This window comes from Chionomys nivalis, chromosome 18, assembly GCF_950005125.1.
Source record: "Chionomys nivalis chromosome 18, mChiNiv1.1, whole genome shotgun sequence".
NCBI classification, from domain to species: Eukaryota; Metazoa; Chordata; class Mammalia; order Rodentia; family Cricetidae; genus Chionomys; species Chionomys nivalis.
Genome location: NC_080103.1, coordinates 26,716,652 through 26,741,591, shown reverse-complemented (window position 1 = coordinate 26,741,591; position 24,940 = coordinate 26,716,652). Strand labels below are relative to the sequence as shown.

At 36.2% G+C, this 24,940-nt stretch overlaps 1 protein-coding gene across 2 annotated transcripts in view; it reads right to left on the bottom strand.

The window, feature by feature from the left end:
* Positions 1-24,940, bottom strand: part of Col11a1 (collagen type XI alpha 1 chain) — a 176,880-nt gene that overhangs the window by 115,310 nt on the left and 36,630 nt on the right. For both annotated transcript variants that reach the window (XM_057793140.1, XM_057793141.1), the window contains 2 exons: positions 21,752-21,914; positions 6,308-6,436 (listed from right to left, as the gene is read on the bottom strand). In XM_057793140.1, the coding sequence (XP_057649123.1) occupies positions 6,308-6,436; positions 21,752-21,914 (292 nt within the window). The remainder of the gene's footprint in view (positions 1-6,307; positions 6,437-21,751; positions 21,915-24,940) is intronic.

The window sequence follows — 24,940 nt, the reverse complement described above, 5'->3', positions numbered from 1 at the left end:
AATTATCTCATTGATACTTCATAGCTGTAATTTTGCTACTTCTATGAGTCATAATGTAAATATCAGGGATAGCCAATGGTCTTAGGCATTGTGAAAGGGTCATTTTACTTCTACCTGCCCGTGGCTCTAAGCTAAAATCTAAATGAACATGAGAACTACTCAAGTATTACATTTTCAAAGATAGGCATACCTCAATTAACAAATCATTTCCATCATTGTTATTATTTTTCTGCTGGATTAAGTGGCCAATGTTTACAAATCTTAAAATATTTGAACTAAATTCACAACATTGTACCTTAGATATTTCTGTAATAAAAATTTAATTGGGGACCAAGTGTATTTCCCAATATCAACCATAACCTATTTATGGGATGGGGAGGAGGACAGTGTATTCACCTACAAAGCTATCTTTATGAAAATTTTAACTTTTGTTTTTAATCAAAATAACTACACACATATATGTATATATGTAAACATATGTAGATATGTATAGTGTATAAAAATTAAGAACCAAACTCAGTATCTCAATCCCCAAATATACACCTACAAAAGTAGGGAGCAACTGCTACATAATTCTCCAGATGATTTCATTGATAAAATTCTATTTGTTCTCCTGATAGCATCTCTGGGCATCTAAGGAACACTTTCTAATTTGCCAGGAAAGTAACTAGTGACTCTAAACCTTTGGGGAAATTGTGATCCCGGTATGTACCTCTGCTAAGCTCCAGTTAATATACAATTATACAGTTTCACAAGACAGTTTATGAAGCATGTTTAAACTGTGCAAGCCTGCACACCTGTTATTTAGTGGCTTTCACTCAAACTGTGTGAATGTTTCTAGATGTTGTAACCAAAGGCAATAAAGAAATATGTGCAGGGGCTGGAGAGATGGCTCAGAGGTTAAGAGCGTTGCCTGCTCTTCCAAAGGTTCTGAGTTCAATTCCCAGCAACCACATGGTGGCTCACAACCATCTGTAATGGGGTCTGGTGCCCTCTTCTGGCCTGCAGGCATACACACAGAATATTGTATACATAATAAATAAATAAATTTAAAAAAAAAAAGAAAGAAATATGTGCAGAAAATACCTTTATTTTCTTATGAGTGCCAAAATTCCAATATGATAAAAATTAAGAGATTATTTAGAATGTGTACAGAAAACACACTAAAATACATTTTGTACCTGTGTGAGTTAAATAAAATATCTACAACTACTAGAAAAATTTCTGTCTCTCTTCATATATAATATATATATGTATATGGAAATCTATGTATATATAGAAAATATATACATATATATGGAAAGTTTATGAATAAAGCATACACATAGAACATACTTATATAGAGAATATATATTTCCTAATAAGGAGATTTATATATACACAACAGAAGTATATATATACTTTATATACATAAATGTATGCTTTATGAATAAAGCATACACATAGAACATACTTATATATAGAATATATATTTCCTAATAAGGAGATCTATATATACACAACAGAAGTATATATATAATTTATATACATAAATATATATTATATATCACATATGTATACATACATACAGAGAATTTCCATATGTGTGTCTGTATGCATATATATATATATATATATATATGAGAGAGAGAGAGAGAGAGAGAGAGAGAGGGAGGGAGGGAGAGAGAGAGAGAGAAGAGAAGAGAAGAGAAGAGAAGAGAAGAGAAGAGAAGAGAAGAGAAGAGAAGAGAAGAGAAGAGAAGAGAAGAGAAGAGAGAGGCTCCTTAATCTGGCCTCAAACTTGCTGTGCACCCAAATGCGGTATTGAGTTCTTGATATTCATGCCTCCACCATGCAATTTCTTGGTTACAGGTATGGAACCACCATGTCAGACATTTATGTAAGTATTAAGTAAGAACAACGCACCAAAGAATAATGCTTCTGTAGCTACCATCACTCATGTGGGAATATAAAATATTGAGTATACACATGACTGGCTTAAAATAAAATATAAAAACCAAGAAATATTTGCAGGTCATTTTTTGTTTACAGTTTTCAATGTAATTAAATGATACAATAAAAACTAAATAATACAATAAAATACAATAAAATATAAATTATACAATAAAAATAAAAGAACTATCAGTAAAGCAATAAAAAGTTAGTTTTAAGTGTGATTAATAAAAGAGCATTTAGGCTAAGTTCTGGGATTTGAAGATAAATTTGTAAATGTTTGTCAATGTTTATCAGAGTAATTAATTTTATGTCAAGTTCCTGCTGGTAGAAAAAATGTCTTTCAATCTTCATAATTCTCTCTACTCCTGGATCTTTCTGCAAATTAGAACTGCCAGAATTCTCACAGGAGAAGTAAAGCAACTGGTAAGTATGCTTCATCAAGCAGTGGAACATATCTTTCCCGGGGGATTACTCGAGAGTCAATCAAAAGGACTGTTCCTTGTAGTCTCATTATTTTACTACCTGCTAGCCACTTCTTTAAAAAACAACAACACTATTTAGCATATGTAAATGATTCTTTGTTTACACGAAGCTGCATAACATACTTTGGGGGATACCTTTGACTTCTCACTAAGGAATTTTGAAATATCCTGAAAATAGGTATAGAGAAGTACTGGTTGTGATCAATGAAAAGTCCTGAAAGTCCGGGAGGGGAAAATAAAATAGATTTTACAGGAGGAATGCAGGTGGGTGTGTATGGAAGCATGAGAGGTCAGGTGTGTAGTGAGATGAGAGGGAGAGAGGAAGTAGAGACGTGGCTGTAATTGGGGACATTTGAGGGGTGGTGTGGAAACCTAGTGCAGTTGAAGCCTCCTGTGATGTATGGAGGTGATCCTAATGACAACTCCTTGTAGTGGGGAATATATAGAGTCTCAGTTGGCCATTTCTTGTATCTAGGCAAGGTTTCTAGGGATGGGACTGGGTTACATTCAATTGAGTTGTTGACTAAGGAGGATTCTATAGAAATCCCCAAACAACCCAGGCTGTTGCTAGAACAAAGGGCTGATCTCTGGAAAACTAAAAGTGGTACTCCATTGCTGAGGACAGCATCTACACAACTCATTGAACATGGAGAAGTCAAGCTGGTGCCTACATGGAGCCATCACCCTTATGTTTTGGTGTCTTTGGTACTGGCACAGACTACACTAAGGAGAGGCATGGATACTAACCCAGTCACAAAATGTTTGATCTACAATCTGTCCTGCCTGCCGAATATGCTAAGGCAGTGGAGGAACAGAACAGGTAGGAGTGACCAACCAGTGTCTGATTGACTCAAGATCCACTCCATGGGAGGAAGCCATATCCAACACTGCTTGGGTGACTAAGAGCCAGAGACGCCCAGGGACTTAGGGTAAAAACAACCATAATTGGTCTCAACAAAACAAAAATAAAAAGTATCATGAAATTGCTCCAAATGATATTCTGTTGTATACATAGATCTGTGTGGCATCCAGTCATCACCGGAGAGACCGCCTCTGGCATCAGATGGGAACAGATGCAGATACCCACAGCCAGATATTATGCAGAGAAAGAATCTAAATAAGAGGTCTCAATCAGGTCCCTCTGCTAAGGGCTTTGGTAATTCCCCCATAGGAGGAGGTTAGAGGGACAGTAGGACAGAAACGATGTAAGACAGTGATAGGGGAGAACAAAAGCCATCTGATTCAACTAAGCGAGATTCATCTGAGCTCACAGATACTCAGTCAACAAGAACATGTTCTACATGGGTCAGCACTAGGTCCTGTGTTTATTTATTACGCTTTTTAGCTGGGTGTTTTTATGGATTGCTTGGCTGTGGGAACATGTGGATCTCCTATACTTATGCCTGCTCTTCAGACTCCTTTCCTCATGTTAGGTTGCTGTGTTCGACTTCAATGTATTGGTTTTGCTTCATCATGCTGCATTTGATTTTGTCATATTTGGTTGTTATCTCTTACAGACCCATTTTTTCAATAAGGGGTGGAATGGGAGTGGATCCAAAGGGGAGGGGAAGTGGTAAGGAACTGTAGAGTAAGAGGGCTGGGAAACTAAAAAGGGGTGTATTGTATGGAGAAGAGAATCAAATAAAAGAAAAGAAAAACAAATGAAAAAATAAAAAGTAAAAAACAAAAATAATAATAAAAAAGTCACAAAAAACAAAAACGTGCTGTGACAGATAAATTAAATTTACTCCATGAATACTCCAGGGGAAATCTGGAACTGCGTTAAAGATGAGGTTTCTGAAATTTTTTTTCCTCACTTTTTTGTTTAGGAGAAAACAAAATAGTGAAGTCGTAAAATCTTGTGCCTTGATGAGAACTGTCATTGACCACAGATACTAACGAAAAGATGGTGTGAGACATCCGTGTTAGCAAGTTAGGTTTCTGAATATTAAAAGAAAAACACCAACCATGTAGAACTACAGAACACTAATATCTAATTTCTTACAATTGCCTGTAAGTCAGGAAGATAATTTAACATGATGAGAATATCCGAAAGAGACATAATCTCGATATCATTTATGCTGCTGCATCAGACAATGTAAACCCACTGCTGAATGAAGATGTTTGTTTTGAATGGGAATCTACCTATAGAGTACATCTCTCATCCCACGATGAGGATGGAACTGCAGCATTAGTACACACAGATGAATTTAGAATGGATTAGATGTGTTACATAAAGAAAAAAGAGTTAGAAAAAATACATATTTGAGTCACCTTACCTAGGGAAGTTCACAAATATATTAATGGAATATTAAACAATGTACTGACCCATGTTCCACATTACACTTTATGTTTAGACTTGAAAAAATGACATTGCTTTGATTTTTTTTAAGGCAGACTACCTGAAAATTCACTAGGAAAATACACATTTAGTATATAATGCCACATTTAATGGCTACCATTGAAAACTATAATAAAAATTGCTTATTTTTTATTTTTTAGGATTAATATAAAATGTTTAATTCATTCATGTATCAGTGTAGCTAATTAGGGGGAGTAAGAGTAATTCATCCTCAAAAAAATTAAACTAAAACTTTTCACTGTTGACACACTATTTTATAAGCTGTCAATCATGGCTCCACAGAACACCTGCTTCTCTTCTTCTACTAAGTAGAATCATGTATTTGCTATAACACTTTATTTTACTTATAAAAGTGGGAACTGTCAAATAAATATCATTAGTTTTGAACACAGAAATACTGACAGACTTGACATATCAGCTATAGAAACTAACCCTAACATAATGATTTTTCTCCATTGAAACCACCAAAACTATATTTAGTTAGTCATAAGGATGTAAAAGAATAATTCACTTGAACAATGTTCAAACAAAACATTTAAGTAATTTTCCTTAACTCTTTCATACTGGTCTTGCTGCTGGCTCTGAAGACCATCCTGATTTCAAAAAAGATACTAATGTTAAATTGTGGAAAAGATTTGACAACAGAATTCACTAGGATACATTACAAGCTAAAATACTGTGAAAATTTTGCAACTCCGAACTATAAAAACCAAAACATGTTGTATTAGTTATAACAATAAAACAAAAAAGTCCATTTATTCTGAGTAGTTTAAATTCAAAACATCGCATCGAATCGTGTAGATTTTAAAAGTAACATATACACTACTTGAGGTATTTTTAAAATAGACTTTTGATCTCAAAATTCAAATCCCCCTTCACAGTTTGAATCCCTTAGTTTTAAGAAAATAAATGTGAAAAGATAGCTTTCTCAGAAAATAAAACACCAATTGGTATCCAGTACCAATGTGAAGTCCTGGAAACATAGTCACACAAGTAACATGATAGGAGGCATTAGGTTGTATATGTATTTGAAAGAGAATTGAGGGGAGTACATGGGAGAGCTAGGGAGGAGGAAAAGGGAAGATGGGAAATGTAATTATATAATCTCAAAAATGTTTTACATCACGTTAAAACAAAAACAATACTTCTAATATAAATTAAAGCACTGACTATTTCCGGTGTGATTTGTCTACTTTCCTATGAGAAAAGAAATATTTTTTGAAAATTAAAAAATAAGTAAGCTTCTGATTATATAATAGGGGCTAAAATCTTCAAGACCAATCTCATTTTTTTCCCTTCATTCAGTATGAAATATCAAAAGTTGAGAAATAGCCATTACATCATAAGACATGCTCTCCTCATAGTAAGAGGTTTTCACTGTTTAAAGCAAAGAGCTGAAATACGGTGTTAAGTAATTAACTGTGAAAAAGAAAAATAAAGTGCTATATTAAACTGGGTAAATATGCTTTAAATGGAGGTCACAGCCCCACCTCTAGACCTGAGGGCCTCCTGTGTCCTGCATCCTCACCTCGTCTACCTGTGGCTCCTGAGCTTGAGCAGCAGCCTTGGATGTTGAGTCACAGTCAGGGCTGTAATGGTCACAGTAGTCATAAGCTGCCTTGGGATCATCCGTGATCAAGAACTGCTGAATATCACCCTACAAAGAGTCAGACGAGGAGGTAGTCAGCATAGGAAAATACACAGGCCTTTGACATGTTTTTTTTTTTTTTTTTTTTTTTTTTTGAGACAGGGTTTCTCTGTGGTTTTGGAGCCTGTCCTGGAACTAGCTCTTGTAGACCAGGCTGGTCTCGAACTCACAGAGATCCGCCTGCCTCTGCCTCCCGAGTGCTGGGATTAAAGGCGTGTGCCACCACCGCCCGGCCCCTTTGACATGTTTTTAAGGTCAGAGTAGCCTACATTCCAGTATACAAAGAAGAGAAATTACTTAAATACATATCATTTTAAAGAAAAGTCTCACAAGACTGAGAAAATCATAATCAATTACACTGTTCCACCTTACTGTCTGCTATAGAAAATATACTGTACATTAATCTACCTATTAATATTCAGACTTACAGAATTCACAATTAAATATACATAGTAAAATACAAATGAAATACATGAAAAAGGAACTGGACTTCAGTGGCTAAAATGTTGATTAGTTTACACTAAAATGCTATTGTTAGACAAATCTGGAATTATGTTCAGAAAAAGAAAATGCTCCCCCACTATGATAAACACATAATATGGTAAAAAAAATATACATAATAAAGCACAGATTTGGTACTGCTTGCTTAATTTGGACATGGAAATAACTGTCCCATTATATGGTAATGAACAGGGATTTTCCTTTTGCCATGTTAACTAGCTAGAACCTTCAAGTGTCTCAGAAGGCTTTCTGTATGTAGAGAACATCTACTAATTTAAATCTTCTTTCTTGATGCATAGCCTCAGGGTCAGTAATACAGGAGCTAAGAGGACCTTTTTAGGTCTTTACTGGATTTACACACAGCTCTTCTCTCTAACCAGAGGGAAGCTGTACTCAGAATCTGTTACATTTATTGAAGTAACTTCAAGTAATTTCATTTTGCTATTAACTTACAAGTTTGTGCTCCTAAAAACTCTTTGAACACACATATGTATATATGTATCTATGTATGTATGATGTATGTATGCATCTATGTGTGCACAGGCAGCACTCCAAATAAGGAGAAAAAACTAGTTTCCACTAAACATGAAATACAGCAATTGCAGTTAACATCTAGGTAAAAAATAGTATGGAACTTCCAATGGTCACACTGTTATTAATGTTTCCAATAGTTACTTACCTATATCATTAAACACTGTAAGAAGTTGACCAAATAAACAATTTTTCTGCATGACTTTTAAATATTTTCTGAATATATAGATGAATTATGTCATTGACTACTAATTTTTGGCATATAAGTACCTAAAATATATTGACAGCATTTCACAAGCCAAAACTCATTGCTTCATTGATGAGTTTTGGCTTGTGAAATGCTGTCAATGAAGCACACAGTAGCCACATCTGGGCTGTTAGAGATGAAGACACACCCATAAAATGAGAACACTGAATGCACACTTTTTTATTCTATTGCCCCATAAAAGAATAATTTGGCAATGCTGGGCACAACTAGTACATCAAGGAATAATGTCACTGGTGGTTTTCATTAGAAATTCTAATTCTTAATTTTTTTCCTAATTACCTGGGATAATCAGTCCCTTTAGTTTAACTGAAATGAACAAATTGAGAAATGCTATCTAACATCCATTCCAGAGTTACAAATTATTAAGTTCCATATTTAATTGCTAAAATACGAAATAATATAGTGTCTCATATATTAATTCTATTTCTTAAATAGATTTTGAAAGGAATATTGTTTTTCTAACCACTTGCTATTCTATTTATAGGTCTTTACTTCTCTAATGGAGTGTTGCTAATGTTTCCACTATAAATTTCTATTTCAGTATTTAATGGTTAGCCATAAAATATAGTATTGGAAAAAATTGGAAATTTCTGTAAAAATCCAATAGCACTATTTTCCCAGAAAGTATTTCACAGTGTTTTATATTAATCATATGTTGTGTTATATGACTGTCTATAAATAAACCTGAGTATCATAACAGGTGTAATGAGCTGTAAATATTATTTTTAATGCTACAATATTTTCCAGAGCTAGAAAGGGGCAAAATTATGAAATAAAGAAACCCTGTCTCGAAAAACCAAAAAAAAAAAAAAAAAAAAAAACTGGCCTCTGTACTACTGTAACATTAGAGGCATGAAAAAGACATCTTCATTCTATAATTCTCTAAAAGACAAGATTGAGATAGAGATAATAGAATTACTTCAACTAGAGAATTTTCATATTGACTGTAGGGACTTACTGGAAAAGGGCTACATGACTGTAAGAAAACAAAATCAAAGCTTTGTAAACAAATGAATGGCACTTTCCTTTGTTGAAGAATCTCACTTATACATTTATCACTGCCAATTATAAACATAATTATGTAAGCTTCTTCCATACCAAAAACGAATGCACACATTAAATCTTTTCAGTTTGATCTCTTCGCTGTCTCTCTCTCAGTCACACAAACACAAACACACACACACACACACACCACCACCACCACCACCACCACCACATACACCACCTCACCTCATTTAGTAAATTTCCATGATGATGGTTTATTTCTATTTTCTGCTCTGAAAGTGCTTACACAATACCCTATGTAGCATTTTAATTGAGATCCAGTGTATAAGTAATCACGTTTACTGAAAGAAGGTATCATATAAAATCCATCTAATATATGTGAGAATTAAGACTCTTATTTCGAGTCCAACTGTCGCTATAGAAAATCTACTGTACATTAATCTACCAAGTGTTTGGCTGAGTTCAACTCCAAGATGGCCAAGCACTGACTGTGTCATACAGCAGTGAACCTCACAGAATAAACAATGAGAATCTAGGCTCAGATAAATTGTTATAATTAATGCATGACCTAGCTGAATGATATGACCTTTATATGGATCATTTGATTGAAAGAGAACACAGGGATGGCAGTAGACATTCATATGTAACTGGGTAGCTTCATGGGATCATGGGCTAGTTCTTCCTTACAACTGACATATGATGATATCTTCAAAGTCAAGAAATTAGTATCTGCACTTTCCACAGGTTTTCAGTTTTCTCTAAGTCTTAGAACTAAGTTTCAATATTAAAACCGGAATTTCTTATGTTATAAAAGTTCCATTTCCTGGGTTGAGTAACTAATCAGAGAAACATCACCCTTCACAATAGCCAGAATGAAAATAGATACATATCTATCACCATGCACAAAACTCAAGTCCAAATGGATCAAAGACCTCAACATAAAGCCAGCCACACTGAAAGTTATAGAAGAGAAAGTAGTAAGTAGACTGAATGCATTGGAATAGGAGACCACTTCCTAAATAGAACCCCAGCAGCACAGACACTGAAAAGAACAATTAATAAATGGGACCTCCTGGAACTGAAAAGCTTCTGTAAAGCAAAGGACATGGTCAACACGACAAAACGACAGCCTACAGGATGGGAAAAGATCTTCACTAACCCCACATCTGACAGAGGTCTGATCTCCAAAATATACAAAGAACTCAAGAAAATGGTCATCAAAAGAACACATAATCCAATTTAAAAAAAAAAAAAATGGAGTACAGACCTAAACAGAGAACTCTCAACAGAGGAATCTAAAATGGCTGAAAGACACTTAAGGAAATGTTCAACATCCTTAGTCATCAGAAAAAATGCAAATCAAAATGGCTCTGAGATTCCATCTTACACTTGTAAGAATGGCCATGATCAAAAACACAGATAACTTATGCTGGAGAGGTTGTGGGGTAAAGGGAATACTCCCGCATTGCTGGTGGGAATGTAAGCTGGTACAGCCCCTTTTGATGTCAGTGTGGCAATTTCTCAGAAAATTAGGAAACAACTTTCCCTAAGACCCAGTAATACCACTTTTGGGTTTATATCCAAAGGATGCTCAATCGTGCCACAAGGACATGTGCACAACTATGTTCATAGCAGCATTGTTTTTCATATCCAGAACCTGGAAACAACTTAAATGCCCCTCAACCAAAGAATGGATAAGGAAAATGTGGTACATTAACACAATGGAGTACTACACAGTAGAAAAAAATAATAGCATCTTAAATTTTGCAGGCAAATGGATCGAGCTAGAAAACATCACTTTGAGTGATGTTATTATCACATGTACTTACTCATAAGTGATTTTAAAGCATAAAGCAAAGAAAAACAGCCCACAATTCATAATCCCAGAGAACTCAGACAACAATGAGGACCCTAAGAGAGATATAAATAGATCTAATCTCCATGGGAAGTAGAAAAAGACAAGATCTCCTGAGTAAATTGGGGTATATATTGAAATATACTTAGCACACAGGAGAAGTACCTGCATACCCACAGTCCTTCTCACTACTCACCACAATCAAACTATGGAATCATAGTCCTCCTGTTTATGAATGGATAACAAAAATGTGTTGTATATACACAATAGATGTGTACAGTGAAGATCTACCTGGTTAGATTTCATATGGAAATAAGAATTCTTCTGGGCATTGTAGGTGTGCTCTAAGAAGGCTAAATTTTGAAGCAACAGACTTGTTTATTGAACACAGCAAAGCATCTTAATAGTAGCATGGGGAAAACTGGCTGGTTTAAGTCTCACTTAGAGCGACAAGAAGGAGGCAAGGCAAAAATGTTGGGAAATATTGCAGCCTGCACAGAATAAAAGAACATAGGTTTACTGGAACAGCACTTGTGTAGCAAGGAGGATGGGGTTGAACAGCTTCAAACCAAAAAAAAAAAAACCATGATGTTAACCATTAGCAATTAATGAATGAATCTCAAACATTGTCAATGCCCTACTCCTGGTATAGGAGAGTAAGAACCTAGAAAAAGAAATTTATTTCAGAAACCATCCACTGCACACTGAGCAGGTTAAGTACACTGTGACTGTTACAGCTGAGCTTATGTGATGGCAAGCCTCAAGTACATAGCAGGTAATCGACTTTTTCAAGTAAAAAATGCAAGAGTTGGGATAATGGAAGGATCTACAGAGATTTTCCTTTATTCAAGCCTTAGAATACAGCAGTATTCTGCAACGAAGGAACCTCCACAGGAAATTGCTGACGGAGTTGTGCAGAGGAAAACTCTGTGAGCAAACATAAAGTTAAAGTAGCATCAGAAACTCTAGCAGCTTGCAGTGGTTGCTGAGGAAACCTGTGAACACTACATGCAACCAGTCCAGAAGATGATGTGATTGGACTCAGCACAGCAATAGGGGCGGGGCTCCTCAAGCCCTTGAGTACACACCTTTTGACCCAGTGTCTCCAATGTGCATGCAACAGGTGCAACATAAGGATGTAGCATTTAGCCTGCAAACGCCCAGTCTTGCCTTGGGTCAACTTCTTCCATCTACTGCTTTTAGAAGTAATTGAATTATCAGTATAAAGTTCAAGGGATGTGGCTGTAGATTTCACTTGTAATTCCTCCATGAATAAGATCCAAGAAAATCAGTTTCATGGATCTTAAAGTGATTGTCCATAAGCCAGCATGCCAGGAAAAGGGAAAGAAAGAATGTAAGAGAAAAAAAAGAAAAATCTCTGCAGCTGAAGTGTCTGGCAGTCACTACAGTGAAGGCAGTGGTGGAGCACAATGTCTACTCCATCTGATAGATGTTCCCTTCACTCCAATTACATTTGAAATTTCTGAACAACCAAATGGGTCTTGGGAGAGATTCTAATTGCATACGCAGGAAGAAGGAGGACATTGAATCTTACATGGGGTTAAAACTCTGAAGGGCTGACCAAGAAAGGCACATCAGTTGAACTGTGCCTCTGACCTACTGAGAATTCTGGATATGCCAAGACGGTAAGACCAGGCACATTGTTTTGTTCTCAAACATTCCTTACAGTGAGGGATACTTTCTCAAGTATTTTGTGGGGTGAAGGAAAGCTACCAAAATGCTGAAAGCTTTACTGTGAGTGAAATACACACCAGAGATTGCGTCAGAACCATAATTCAAAGGAAAGAATGAGAGAAACCACATCGTCACTGTCCTGACTGCAGCCCACACAACCTTGACAGGTCACCAAAACCAGCTGAAGAAACCAATTTTGTGAAAAGGAGATGTGTCCTACATTATTTAAATGTACTTCTAATCCAATAAACATTGACCAAGCATTACAGAAAACATCTGACACTGGAGAGAATCTTCCCCCAAAGTATACACCTATCTTATCCTTTCTATATGCTCAATGGTAAAAGAGTTTTCATTTGAGCGGAAGTACTAATGTGGACCCACTCCACACAGTGAAAAGGTAAAATGAATACATTGTTTAGTTAAAAGGTAACATACCTTATCCACTACTTCCTTGAAGCCTGTTTTTCTTAAATTAATAAACTCTGGAGAGTGTATTTTTCTTTTAAACTATATCAGTCAAATAGTTTTTACGGCAAACATTACTACAAACTGTTTTAATACTATAGAAAGCTTCTAAAGAAGTAAGTAAATGGTAGAAAGTCAGAAACAGTTGCAAAAACATAGAACAACAAAGAAGAAGGGTGATATTTTAGAAGGATATACTGTTACATAGCTAGTTCAATTCAGGAAAATGTTACTAATTAAGGACACCAGGAATGAACTTAGAGGGGAGAGAATGGAACTCAGGCAGAACCCTCAAAACACAGAAACTGTCTGATGCATAGGCAGGAACTACGCTGTGAGTAGCATGTGTGAAGGAAGGGACACACTGTGGACTGAAAGAGGAGGGAGGGAATTGCTGATATAGTTGGAAAGGATGGCAGAGAATAAGATGCAACCTGCAGAATTTTGCACTCAAAAGTCCCTGGGATATTATAATCAAAAAGGTGATATCAGTCATTATTCTCTCATTCCATCTTTCACTCAAGAGCTGCTTGCCAGTAACTAAGACTAGGACTCATAGAGCCACTACATAGAGGCCTGACCAGAAGAAACTAATGGACTAGACTTTACAGCATCCTTTCCACTCATGCAGGAACAATATACAGCCATTTATAGAAAGAAGTGAAGTAGCCTATGTCTTTAAAAAGAACATGTTCTATAAAAGTAGCTCCACAATACAGAAATTAATTACCTTCCTTGTATTCTGCTTTGAGCTGGACTACTTTACTTTCACATTAATGTTATGCTCACCATAAAACACAGGATAGTAAAGATGATGAAACACAATTTTTCCCAGGATAATCCAATAACTTTTAATCTTTTAAAGATTTTTTAAAGGTTGTAAATGTAGTTTATAAACCATAAAGAGAGAGTTAAAGCCCTTCCCTTTAGCTAATATTCCAAAGAATTCATGTTTGTAAACACCACATATTTCCTCAGAGTAGCATTGCCAGAAACCTAAAGTAATAAATTCCTTTTCCATTAGCCCCGCATGTTCAATCAGTCCTCTTGAGTGCTGTCCTGTTTTACTTTCTGTTGCTGAGATAAGCACAGGCATTCTTCAAACCTTTCAAAGACTACAGAATATGGCATTTAAAATGTTTTAAGAACATAGGACTTTTCATGACAGTAAGACACATCTGCTACTGGCAGCACCAAGCTACTTCAAGAGGAAGATGGGCACAGCAGAGGCTCCTTATGTCATTGGTTAGTCACTTGGGCATGAAACTGCTCTTGCCTTGACTGCTTTATGGTATGCTATGTGAACTGGACATGTAGGACCCACAGAGAGATGACTGCTGAAGTTGCCTAAGGAAGGTGAGACAGTCCTTCAGGGTGTCTGCTAGACATTCTGCAGGACACAGAAGAAAGTAACTGACAAACTGTCAATATAGGCAGAACTGTCTTTAAAATTTCATGCTTTATGGAAAGTCAGCAGATACTATGGGCCAGTAGACTGAAGATGGGTTCCTGCAACATTACAGAAGAACTTTGGGTGACTGTCCATGCAATGGAATGTCTCTGTCAATTCTAGATTTTTGAAAGTTGCTTACAATGCACTTCCTGTTTACTTAGGTAATATTATATCCTTCTGGAGTCTTTGATGGAATTGAAGAAGATACAGTTTTCCTTTGTTATGATAAAAGATAAAGTAGATATAAATATTGTAATTGTAATTCTTGCTTGATATCTGGTATATGTAATTCCCTGTGTTAAAGTTAAAACCCTCCTTTTTATTTAAACAGAAAAGGGAGGTAATTTGGGATTTTCCTCTGTAAGCTGTGAATATCATTGGTTAATAAAGAAGCTGTTTTGGGCCTGTGATAGTGTAGAGCAGAGCTAGACAAAGAAAACTAAACTGAATGCTGGGAGAAAAGAGGCAGAGTCAGAGAGAAGCCATGTAGACCCGCCAGAGACAGAAGCTGGAACTTTACCCAGTAAGCCTTGTAGCAATACACAGACTAATGGAGATGGGTTAATTTAAAGATATGAGTTAGCCAGAAATATGTTTAAGCTACTGGACAAATAGTATTGCAAATAATATGGGTTCTGTATGATTATTTTTGGAGTCTGGGCGGCCAGGAAATGAACTAGCAGCCTTCTACAACAATCCTAATCGATAATAACACTTGTTTTTGTTCTCAGGTGTTGGAGAACAAAATAATAAATTATAAACCTGTATTTAATAAAAAGTTATTTGAATCTTCTATAATTACATTTCCACCAAATTCCAAAATTAAGAGACAATTTTGGGACGTAAGTCAATTCTTACAGAATGCTCTGCTCACACAGATGTGGCCTTACACTTGTTAGGTCATTTAATCTTCATATATTTTCAGTAATACAAATAACACTCCTCATTTTACAGATGAGGTTAAATAATTAAAGTCACGCTACCCACTCTGTTCTCATCCTGAACATCATACCATGGCAGTGTGACCTCAGAGTGAACACACTAACTACCTGGCATGTGTTTCAATAACATATCTGTTTTGTTTTTGTTTCTTTGTTTTGGTAATCCACTAAATTTACCTAGTACTGCCCCTATGTACAGAACAGAGGAGCCATCCATGGGAACTTGGGAAGCCTATTAGTTATGGGCAGAGAGATAGATAACTCATTATTGATTTTACACTTCTTAAGAAAAAAAATCAACCAATAGTTCATAAGGAATGCTAAACAAATAAGTCTCCGTACTAATGCAATAACTTTATAGATTTCATTAGACATGTGGGAGGATGTAAAACTTACTGAAAGACAAGGACTTATTTATTTCAGTTCATTGCAGTCTCAATTATCCATCTGGTGATTAAAGCTATTTTTCACCATAAGTTAGGAAAGCTATCTCTCTCAAAAGACTACAAATGGCCCTAAGTTAAATAAATTTCTCCAATGATTTCAGCAGATAATAATGCATCCATTTGGAATATTTAGAGAGAAAAGCTTTGATTCTTTCAAATTACAGTACTTAGTTATCAAATTACAGCACTTGGTTATCCTCATCACAACTTCTTTCCCTCAGCAGTCATTGTAATTCTTAGATACTGATTGATGCCTTCAGCATTATTTTTAATTTCTCAAGCGAACAAATGAAATGGTTATCATCACTCACTTTCCTCCTCCTAAGACTTCTATTCTAGGAAATACGTCCTCAACATTTATGGAATACAGACAAGAATTTGAAAAGTGATTGGTAAATGCAGCAGTGACATTTTACATTTGTATTTTGTAATCAGAAACATTTTGCAGAGAACTCAGAATAAGATTGTTCTAGAAATCAACTGGAAGATAACATAACTATTCAAATTTTAAAGGTCTAGAGGATGAGGAAAGTATTAAATAAGTGTTTGGTTTTTATGGTCATTTGTGTTGTCATTATTCGTATGGCAGTAGAAGCCCTGGATGCCTCAAGCTGGCTGATGATTATAGCAACATTTTCTAGGAAAAGTGAAATGGAAAACACCCTGACTTCTGAAGAGTAGGCACCCTAGAGAAGAACCACAGATGCTGCCTTTCCTGGTCTGAGGGTTTCTTTTGGTTTCTTTCAGTCTTATTTATTTTTTATCCTGATTTTTGCCCCAGGTAGAATCTAATATCTGAACAAAGGTATGGAATTCTGTAGCTAAACTATGGGGAAAATTTAAATTTCTGCATAGAAGAACAAGGGAAAAAGTTAAAGATTGCAAACAAAATATGAGGTAAGGAAAAAAATCAAGAGAACTAATGTGGGATTTCCCTCTGTATGCTGTGAATATGTTTTATTACCATTGATTAATTAAGAAGCTGTTTCAGCATATGGCAGGACAGAATGAAGCCAGGTAGGAAATCCAAAGATATATAGAGAGAGTAGGCAGAATCAAGGAGGCACCATGTAGCTGCCAAAGGAGGCAGATGCCGGTACCCTTACCAGTAGGCAACAGCATCATGGTGATGCACAGATTAATAAAAATTGGTTAATTTAAGATGTAAGAGGTAGCTAGGAATATGCCAAAGCTATTGACCAAGCATTGTTGTAATTAATATAGTTTCTGTGTGATTATTCATGTCTGGGCAACCAGGAACAAAATAACAGTCTCCATTTACAGAGAATCACATGAATTTATATTTTAATAACACAAATTTTAAAATATCTTCAAAACTGGAAAATGTATCATGAATTAGAACCAGTTTACTAAAGAAGAATAAACTGAAATTAAAACTGTCTTTACATGCCTCATGCACCTTCCTTTTGTGGAACAGACAAAATTCTATGAAATTGCCCCCTCCCTAGGAGTTACACACTCCACTCAAACTCTGTCATAGGTGGTAAAGGGTACACATTCATGAGTTTTATTTAAGGAATTCTATAAGACCTAACAGTAGCAACCAGACAGATAATTCTGTTGGTGTCTAGGAAAGAGAACAAAAAAGAATAGTTTTTAAATAAAATGAAATAATCAGAATTTGGTCTTCTATGAAGAAGGAGGAAAAGACGTAATTCCAGACCACCTGAGTCTTCCTACAAACCTCAGGAAATAGAACTGAGAAGCACTGACAAAACTGACATTTCATTTTCTCAGACTTTCCACAAGACTCGCATGTAATATGACTACAAATTGCTTTTTCTTTTTGACACATACCCACATATTATTTTACTCTCCCTATCATGTATGCCTTTCAAGAGCAAAATTTCAAGACATATTGTTAGGTAAGATATACAATTTATGAACAAATAACAACAAAACTAAAATAGATATGGCAAAGTCAGAATTAACGGGGCTTTTTATATTTCTAATGACAAAACTTAAGGTTTTAATAAAACAAAGCAAATCTTTTGCAAGCACATAAGGCTAATGAAACACAGGTATAAAATAATCACAAAAAAGCATGTGTTATGGATCAATAAAACTGACAGAAATAGAGTGTAGCTTTAAAGAATATCATTGCTCAGACACAGCAGGGGAGAGAATCTCCTTTCAAGCACTGGTAATGGAAACTACCAGGACTAAAAAGCAAAGAGAAAAAAAATTTAAAAGGAACTGAATAAAAAGAGAAGACCTAGGAGTGTGGTGCAGTGGTAAGATACTTGTGTAGCCATGCATGAGACTCAAGGTAGGATCCACCACACCACAGGAACAATGAGCAACACAAACAACAGAATAGCCAAGAACTATGGAAAAGATTGTGTTTAGGTAGTTATGTTGGTGAGAGTTGATGGCCCTTCTGACATTCCCAGGAGATACAATCTCATAGCCACTACCCGTTTCTCTGGCTGTTACACTCTTTCTGCCCGTCTTGCTAATGAGGACTGGGTATTAAGTAAAAATAAATTTGTGCAGGTGGTAGTGGTGAACACCTTTAATCCTAGAACTTGGGAGACAGAGGCAAGTGGACCTCTGTGCATTTGAGGCCAGCATGATCTACAGAATGAGTTCCAAACCAGATATTCCCTTCCACTTTCTATGGCTGCCCCCCCCCACGTGTGTGAATGATATAACAATAGTAGTAATAACAATAAATATAAATCTTTCCTAATGTTTCCTGAGTGGTTTTGCAAATTTGCCACCATAATTCCCCTACCATTCATGAGACACTCACCCCAGAGTCAGTTTTCCATAAAAGTATAAGAACCTTTGATTGACAAAGTTTAAAGATACTGAAAGGTTAAAATGATTGTGCTTTGAAAACTTAAGAAACCATGGCTTATTTAATGATGTATTTTTTTTCTGATCAGTCTTTCCTCAAGTCTTTGAAGCATAGTGTCAGGGTGGACAAACCTGGTCACCCGTCAGGTGGACACTTTGGGCTTGCATACAGTCTATGTCCACCCACACCAGTCTCCTCTTAGTAAGACTTGTGCTAAGGTGCTGTTGTCTTAAGATAGAGGGAGCAAACAGATAACTGTCCAAGATATGTGATTCATGAGAAGTAGACCTGAAAAGAAGTCCTCTTTACAGGACAAACAAACAGACCCAGTAGAAATTTTCATTAAGATATAGGTCACGGTTATTTACTCCAATGTAAAAATATACAAAAATATTTGAAATTCCACATAATAAAAAGACATGAAAGCATAATGAAAAAGACTGCTGTATATTAATTCAATAGTAAACTGAAAACCACTATTATTTACAAATTACAAATGCACATATACATGTGTTCATACTCTACCATACAAGTGTTTACCTACACCTGTTCAGTTATTATTTTTTTCAATTACTGTGAAGAATGTTTCTTTGTACTTAGCAATTGAGAAAGGAGGAATTGAAATTTTGAGAGAGCTGCGTAGGAAGCCAGACCCTGGGATTAAGGATCAGAATGTTCTCAATCCAGAATACTTCTTCATAATTACTCTAAAGGTGTGCCAAAACCACATCATCTCGATTGCAAATGAACACATCCCATTGCATGTTCATGAATTTTGAGAAACTTTAAATCATTTTGGGTCCTGTGTACTTTGAACTTGTAAAAGATAATCATCATATCAGGATGAAAAAAATATAGGAAATATGTAATGACTGTTTTAGCACCATTGTAATCAGTTCAGTAGTTGAAACAGTTTGTGCATGAAATTATAAATACTAACTTGTAGTCACAATGTTTCCGACAAGGTGACACTTGCAGTGTTCAGACTAATGAATATCTAACATTATCATAGCATCAGTATTACTGAAACTCTTTATCACACACTAAAATAATACATATTCTCTGAAGCATTGTTCACACAATTTAAAAAAAATTGGAAATGCTACATAAGTACCAAAGTATAAACAAAGGTAAAACAAGAACTTTGGATGAAGTTTTAAAAAAAACATAATTGACCATTCATATCTGATAAACTAACTTTTTAAGAAAAGATGGTGAATTTCCACTTGGAAAGAGTCTAGTTTGGCGTTTTATATAGCCAATAACAGCATTTGGTAAATAAAGTAAATAAATTCTCACAGATGACAGCTGTGGATATTTGAATTAGATAAATATAAAATTTCATTCTGCTCAATTTTTTCTCCAAAATTTGCTCATTATTTTATTAAGTAAAAATAGGAAGTTTTCCTTTATGAACAACTAAAGTATGGTAAGATATAAGTCTAACATACAAAAGTTCATTGTTCATTTACATTTTAAAAACTAATAACAAGTAAATCCCCTCTTAAAAGTTTCATATGGTTCTACGAAAGCTCAAAATACAAAGCAGATGTTAAGAAAGATTTCTCAGAGCTCCTTGTCATAGTCACTGCAGATTTCATAGAAGATTTCTTTCCACATTATTACTCGTAATGTTTTAATACATTCTTCATTTAACACTTGCAGTTACTTCATATTTTAAATGTTATGTTAGAAAAATCAGTCATTGGAAGTGGAGAGGAGAAAAGGAAGGGCAGAAGGAAAGGAATAAAGAAATCGCTGAACATAGCAGACAATGAGGGCTGCTGTAAAGTCAAGAACAATGGCACTGGGTTTTGATCCCATTGCATGTACTGGCTTTGTGGGAGCCTAGGCTGTTTGGATGCTCACCTTACTAGACCTGGAAGGAGGTGGGAGATCCTTGGACTTCCCGCTCTCCGGACTGCTGAGGGAGGGGGAGTTGATTGGGGGAGGGGGAGGGAAATGGGAGCCGGTGGCGGGGAGGAGGCAGAAATCTTAAGAAAGAAAGAAAGAAAGAAAGAAAGAAAGAAAGAAAGAAAGAAAGAAGGAAGGAAGGAAGGAAGGAAGGAAGGAAGGAAGGAAGGAAGGAAGGAAGGAAGGAAGGAAGGAAGAAAGAAAGAAAGAAAGAAAGAAAGAAAGAAAGAAAGAAAGAAAGAAAGAAATCCACCCAGGTTCCTTCATACCACACATTTACAAAAACTAGAAAATTAGCCTATGAAACTGTCAATGAACTTTTGAAGTAAGATTATAGAAGTTATAATACTATTCTATGATATTCGTACATCCAATAAGTTTTATTTGTCCTTGTACATTCTATTAATACATAAAAATGTACAATGAGAATATTGTCACTATATATTTTCACAATTCATCCATCACTTAAATCATCATACTATAAGGGGATTATTTTATATAGAGACAAACGGCTAAGTACACAGTAATTGAAAAAGTCATCAATGAATAATATCCCAAATACAGAACTTGAAAATGCCATGAATGCTCATTGTATTTAATACTGTGCCCCCAATGATTCATATATCTGCATATGCAGTGGTCTAGCTGAGACTCTGAGTTTACAATGCTTTTTAAAAAATGTACTATCTATATTTGCATACATTTGTGCAAATTAATAGATGAGCATGTGTAAACAAAATACATAAATCATAGTATACAGATTTATGCAGTTATAGTCCCCATATTGGAAAGAATTTGGGTTAATCCCCAATGTACCCTTTAATAGATTCAGGTCTCAGTTCTATTTATGCAATAAAAAGCCTGAAAACTAATTATAAGTTACCAGATACAAAGACTGACAGATCAAAAGAACATGTATAGTAATAACTAGCAAATTACAATTGGAAAAGGTTCCATCATGACTTGTGCTTTACTTTTTAAAAAAAGACTTTAAAACTGAAAGTTCATCTTTATCAGCATTATCTCTTTTAGAAAACACGTCAAAAGAAGATAATCAGGCAGAATATATGCCTGGGATATTTCTCAGAATTAGTCTTCTTGAACAGGAAGTCGAGAAGCTATTCTCTCTATGCTGAAGGACTAAGAATAAAATTTAAGAGTGAAATGGGCTGTCCTTGCCAGGAGAACTGGACACTTGTTTTCAAATCAACCAATCTTCACAAAGCTTCCCTGGCCTTCAGGTCACCTTTGCCTAATCGTCCTCTGGCCCAACAACACAAAACATCACCACTCCACTCACGGAAGAAGAAAGTAGGTCACCCTTTAGAGTCTTGGACTCTGTTTTATGACATAATGATGACCAGAATCATTAACCCAGTTGACCTAACAGAACTTATCTTAACGAAACTTGATTGATGTTTACCTGAAACACATCTGTTTCTAATATTCTTGTTCCGAACACCATGATTCCATTGGTATCAACTATTGATCTCTCACTTCTGTCGAGGGGTTTTGTGATTTTCTTCTTACAATCAACAATCATTGTCACAGTTTTCTTCTCCACACTGATTGCGACCCGATGCCACCTGTGAAAAGGAAGGAATTGTGTTGTAAGTTTCAGAGGCTCTGGCTGCCAAATCAACGGACTCATTAGAACCTGAGCTCTAAATGTCAGCAGTGAGCTGAAATGGTTCAAAAACAGAGGCACACTTATGCCTCAGTGGTTTAGCTAGTGACAGTGTACTGCTTACCGAGGACAGCACCAGGTACTCAAAAGGGCACAGGTTCCTAAAATACGGGGATGGATTAGGCATCGGTGCCGATAAGGACATGGCCATCCTCTGCCGCGCTTTGTCTTTTCTGATGAGCACACCTGATAGAGATTGAGATGGATTTGGGTTTCTCTGTGCTCAAATGCTTTCTTCCAAAGTGGAATTCCACAAGAAAAGTCTGCTCTGGTGCTCCCCTGAGAGTGGCTGTGAAAGGGTCTGTCTCTTGACTGAATGGCTGCTCCATCTGGAGCACTGAATGTTCTAATTGTAAAACACAATGTGCTACTTTGTCTTGATCTCCATTTATTTCAAGTGTTTTCGTGTTCTTTTTCCACTTTAATTTCAAGACAGTTATAGATCACCACCATGGGCAGGATCCAAAACTGAGACACAATATCTCTCCTTCTTTCCAGGGCTGGCAAGAAGAAGAAACACTGAAAGAAAGCAGAGTCAGCGCATGTGTGGAGTGGGAGGCTCAATTCACTCCGTAGCTACTGCCCCAGCTAATTCAGGGCGGTGATGACAGGCTTAGAAGGCGGAATGTGGCCAGCCCTTGGAAGCATGCATGCTCTCCCTGCATCCTTGAAAGGGTTTTATTAACAATGTCTGGTGCTAACAGAAACTACTAAGTGAAATTCACTTGGATTCTTTAAGCCACTGTGGTTTATATTTTCTTCCAAATGAAAAGTGCTAGATTAATATTCCAGAAGTGTCTAGGAGTAGATCCATAAAATAAAATACCCAGAAACTTGCAGAGGGTTCCCAAATGTCTGTTTCATGCTGTTTGGCATAGCTATTGGTGACGACCAAGTACATTTCCATACATACGTTGTCTTTGGTATTTCCACTAGCACAATCAACCAGTGAAGGTTTGAGTAGAGCAAAAAATTATATAAGGAGTCTTAAAGTAACTTCACACAGAGAGAGCAAAATTTACACAAACTTTACGCCAAGAAGCCGGTGTGCTAATTTAAACCATTCCTAGTCTTGAGGGGTGTACTTTTCGTTAGAAGAAAATAAAAATAATTTCAATTACTAAAATCTGATCTGAACTCTAAGCTCAATTGCTTTTTAATTATTTTAAGCATGCTAATGACATGACAAAAATCATAGAATTAGATATAACATTCAATATAATAATAATAATAATACTAGACTAACTCAATTTTGAATCCTTAATTGCTCCGTTTCTCTCATGATATCCATGCCATCAATAGAACACCATTAATTTTTATGATGAAACAAAAGCTGGTGATTTTCAGCTTAATAGAAGTCATCACCTGTCTAGCTTATACTGCTAACTAGTCTTCTCTTTCATGCCTTTGTGACACTAGCAACCATCAAAACATTAATGAAGGGGCTACTACTACATAAGAAATATGTGAGTTCAATCCCTTGCACCCATGAGAACAGTGGACCTGGCAGCTTGGAATTCCAACCCCGCTGCTACAATGGCAGAGAGGTGCCATCTGGTGCTTTATTTTATGACTAGCCAGTCTAGCCTAAACCTCTAGCTTATACCAGTGTGAAATGCTGTCTCAAAAAAAAAAAAAAAAGAAAGAAAAGAAGAAAGAAACAAAGAGAGCGAGAGACAGAGAGAGGAGGGGAGGTAAGAGGAGAGGAGAGGAGAGGAGAGGAGAGGAGAGGAGAGGAGAAGAGAAGAGAAGAGAAGAGAAGAGAAGAGAAGAGAAGAGAAGAGAAGAGAAGAGAAGAGAAGAGGAAAAAAGGTAGATTGTTCCTAGGAACCAAATCCTCAAGATTGTCCTGGGTGGCATTGTCACTGCCACACACACATGCGCCCTCTCATACATCAAAATGCAAAGATTCACCTCTCTCTCTACTCCCAAACATGCACAGACATGCACACCACACATACACATGAATAAATGAAATGAAATTAAAAAGAATCAAATTAAATCTTCATGCTAAAGAAACCCAACTAATATTCACAGAGTGTTTATTTCTATTAAATAATTCTATTCCATAAATATTTGTATTTGAATACAATATTCAAATAAACAAGAGTGAGGGGACTTTTCCTGCAATGTTCCTGGCTGTAATACCAGTACCTAGATGAATGGTAGCAAAAGAATAGACAGTATATAAATATTTATGGAATGAGTGGTCAGTTGTGATGTAATCCATGATTGTTCTTAACCAACTAAAGCATATTTAAACACCAATTATTTTTGCATAGTTATTATGCCATTTGATCTGAATAAATCTGCCCCATTTTAATAGTCTTAAGAGGAGACCATGAAACTTGTGCACAGTAAATATCTGCTAATAAATCCATGAACTAAAAGTGAGTCGTGGTCCAGAGATCTAGAGTAAAACCAAACAGTACTGACAAAACCAAAAAGTCAATGAAATGATTCCTTGATATGCTGCTAGACTCATAGGATGGGGCCTAGCAGCCCAGTCATCACTGAATACTCCTCCAACAGCAGATGGAACAGATGCAGAGACACACAGTCAAACACTGGGGGAGCTAGGAATTCCACCTCAATGGGGGAGGAAAGATTTTTATGACCCAGAGGGGTCAAGGACACCAGGAAAATAGGGCCCACAGAATCAACTAAGCAGGGCTCATAGCGGCTCACAGAGACTGAGCTGCAACCATGGAGCCTGCACAGCTCTGCACCTGGTCTTCTGCAAACATGCTGTGCTTCTTTATCTTAGGTTTTTGTTGAAAACTTAACAACGGGTGAGGGGGTACCTCTGACTCTTTTGCTTGCTCCTTATTTCCTCCTACTGGGCTGCCTAGTCCAGCCTTGATATGAGGGTATATACCTAGTCTTAGTGTATCTTGTTATGCTGAATTCAGGCGATACCACTGG